The sequence below is a fragment of the Oxyura jamaicensis genome, unplaced genomic scaffold (assembly GCF_011077185.1).
Source record: "Oxyura jamaicensis isolate SHBP4307 breed ruddy duck unplaced genomic scaffold, BPBGC_Ojam_1.0 oxyUn_random_OJ70350, whole genome shotgun sequence".
Classification (NCBI taxonomy): Eukaryota; Metazoa; Chordata; class Aves; order Anseriformes; family Anatidae; genus Oxyura; species Oxyura jamaicensis.
In genome coordinates, this window is record NW_023309932.1 from 1879 (window position 1) to 3496 (window position 1618).

The 1618-nt window shown below is 58.7% G+C and overlaps 1 protein-coding gene across 1 annotated transcript; it reads right to left on the reverse strand.

Moving 5' to 3' along the window:
• Positions 1–815: 815 nt before the first annotated feature.
• Positions 816–1372, reverse strand: KXD1 (KxDL motif containing 1; the record flags this gene model as incomplete). Its single annotated transcript, XM_035314016.1, has 1 exon — positions 816–1372. A coding segment is annotated over one exon (333 nt), but the record flags the coding sequence as incomplete, so codon positions are not given.
• Between the last annotated feature and the right edge of the window lie 246 nt (positions 1373–1618).

The window sequence follows — 1618 nt, forward strand, 5'->3', positions numbered from 1 at the left end:
CCCCCCCCCCCCCCCGTTCGCCTTGCGCGCAGGCGCAGTGCGGAGCCGCCTCAGGGCGGCCCCGGCCGGGGCCCCGGTTCCTGGGCCCCGGCCCCGGCCCCTGGGCCCTGTCCCCGGTTCCCGCCCCCCCTCCTCGGGTCCCCCCCGGCCCCTCGCCGCCCTCCTGCAGCGCCAGGAGCCCGGGGGGAGGCGGCAGCCCCGAGAGCAGCAGCCCCGGGGGGCGGTTTCCGCAGCCCCGGGCACGGCTGGGGGCCAAGGGGCTGCTGCACCGGGGGCCCCTCCTATGGGGGGGAGGGGGTTAAATTTTTTTGTTTAAGTTCCTTAAATAAATATAAATAAATAAAAAAACGTCCCAGGGGCAGCCGCACCGGGGGCTCCTCCCGTGGGGGGGGGGGGAGCCTAAACTTTTTAAGTTCCTTAAATAAATAAAAATAATTAAAAATATTTACAAAATAAATGTAAATAAATAAAAATTAGTAATTATAAATAAATATATAAAAAAGCACAAATAAATAAATATAACTAAAAACAGGTCCCAGGGGCAGCCGCACTGGGGGCTCCTCCTGGGGGACGGCCTAAGCTTTTTGTTTGAGTTCCTCAAATAAATAACAAATAAAAGAAATAAAGAACACATCCCAGGGGCTGCCGCACCAGGGACTCCTCCTATGGGGGGGGGCTAAAATTTTGTTTTGGTTCCTTAAGTAAATAAATAGATAAAGAAATAAAACCAGGTCCCAGACTGGCTCTTCGGTGCAAGTGGAAGGCCGGGCGCCCTCCCGGCCGCACAAACGAGCAGGGACGGGAGGTTTTTAAGGTTTTTAAACCTTTTTTTTTTTTTTTTTTTTTTTTTACTGATTTGCCCGTCTCAGGTCGGGGGGGGTTGTGCTACAGCGGCGGTCTGTGGGCAGAAGGGGATCCACGGGAAGGGGATCCGTCCTCCTGAGCTTCTTCGCTCGGCCGTTGCTCCCCTCCTCCCGGAATAAACGCACGGATATAAATACGAGAGAGTTCCTGGGGGGCCCCCGGCGGGGCCGTGCGCCTAGTCCAGGCCGTCGGCAGTGTCCTCGTCTGTTAGACTCTGTCCGTTCACGGCCGGGAAATCGTAGTGGCCTTGCGATAAATCCTCGAACTCCTGGCTCATGGTGGGGGAGATGATGTCGGGGCTGGTGTCGCAGGACTCCGTGCTCTGCTCCGAGGTAGCGATGGTGGTCGTGGTGCTTTTGGGGACGGGGTCGAAGTCGTCGTCGTCTTCCAGAATGGGGGATTCGTGGATGTCTGAAAGGGAAGGCGCAGGCGTTAGTTGGGCCGCTGGAGCCACCCGGGGGTGCCGTGCGTGAGAGGTGCTCCTGCAGAGAATTTCCTCCTTTTTAATTCAACATTTTGCCAGCCACCAAGAGCAAAGCGACACCGCTTAAACGAGCGGCCCTTTCTGGCTTTGGGCCGTCTTTCAGTGACGCACGACGTTACAAAGCGGCTCTGCGGACTCCCCAGGCAGCAGCCGGGTGCTGGCAGGCGCCCGCTGGTCTCATCAGCTCCGCGGGGCAGCCTCGACTTCCCCAGGCGGCCCCGCGCGCGCGTTCCCAGCAGAGGGATCCCTCCCGGGGCGGGAGGGGGGGGG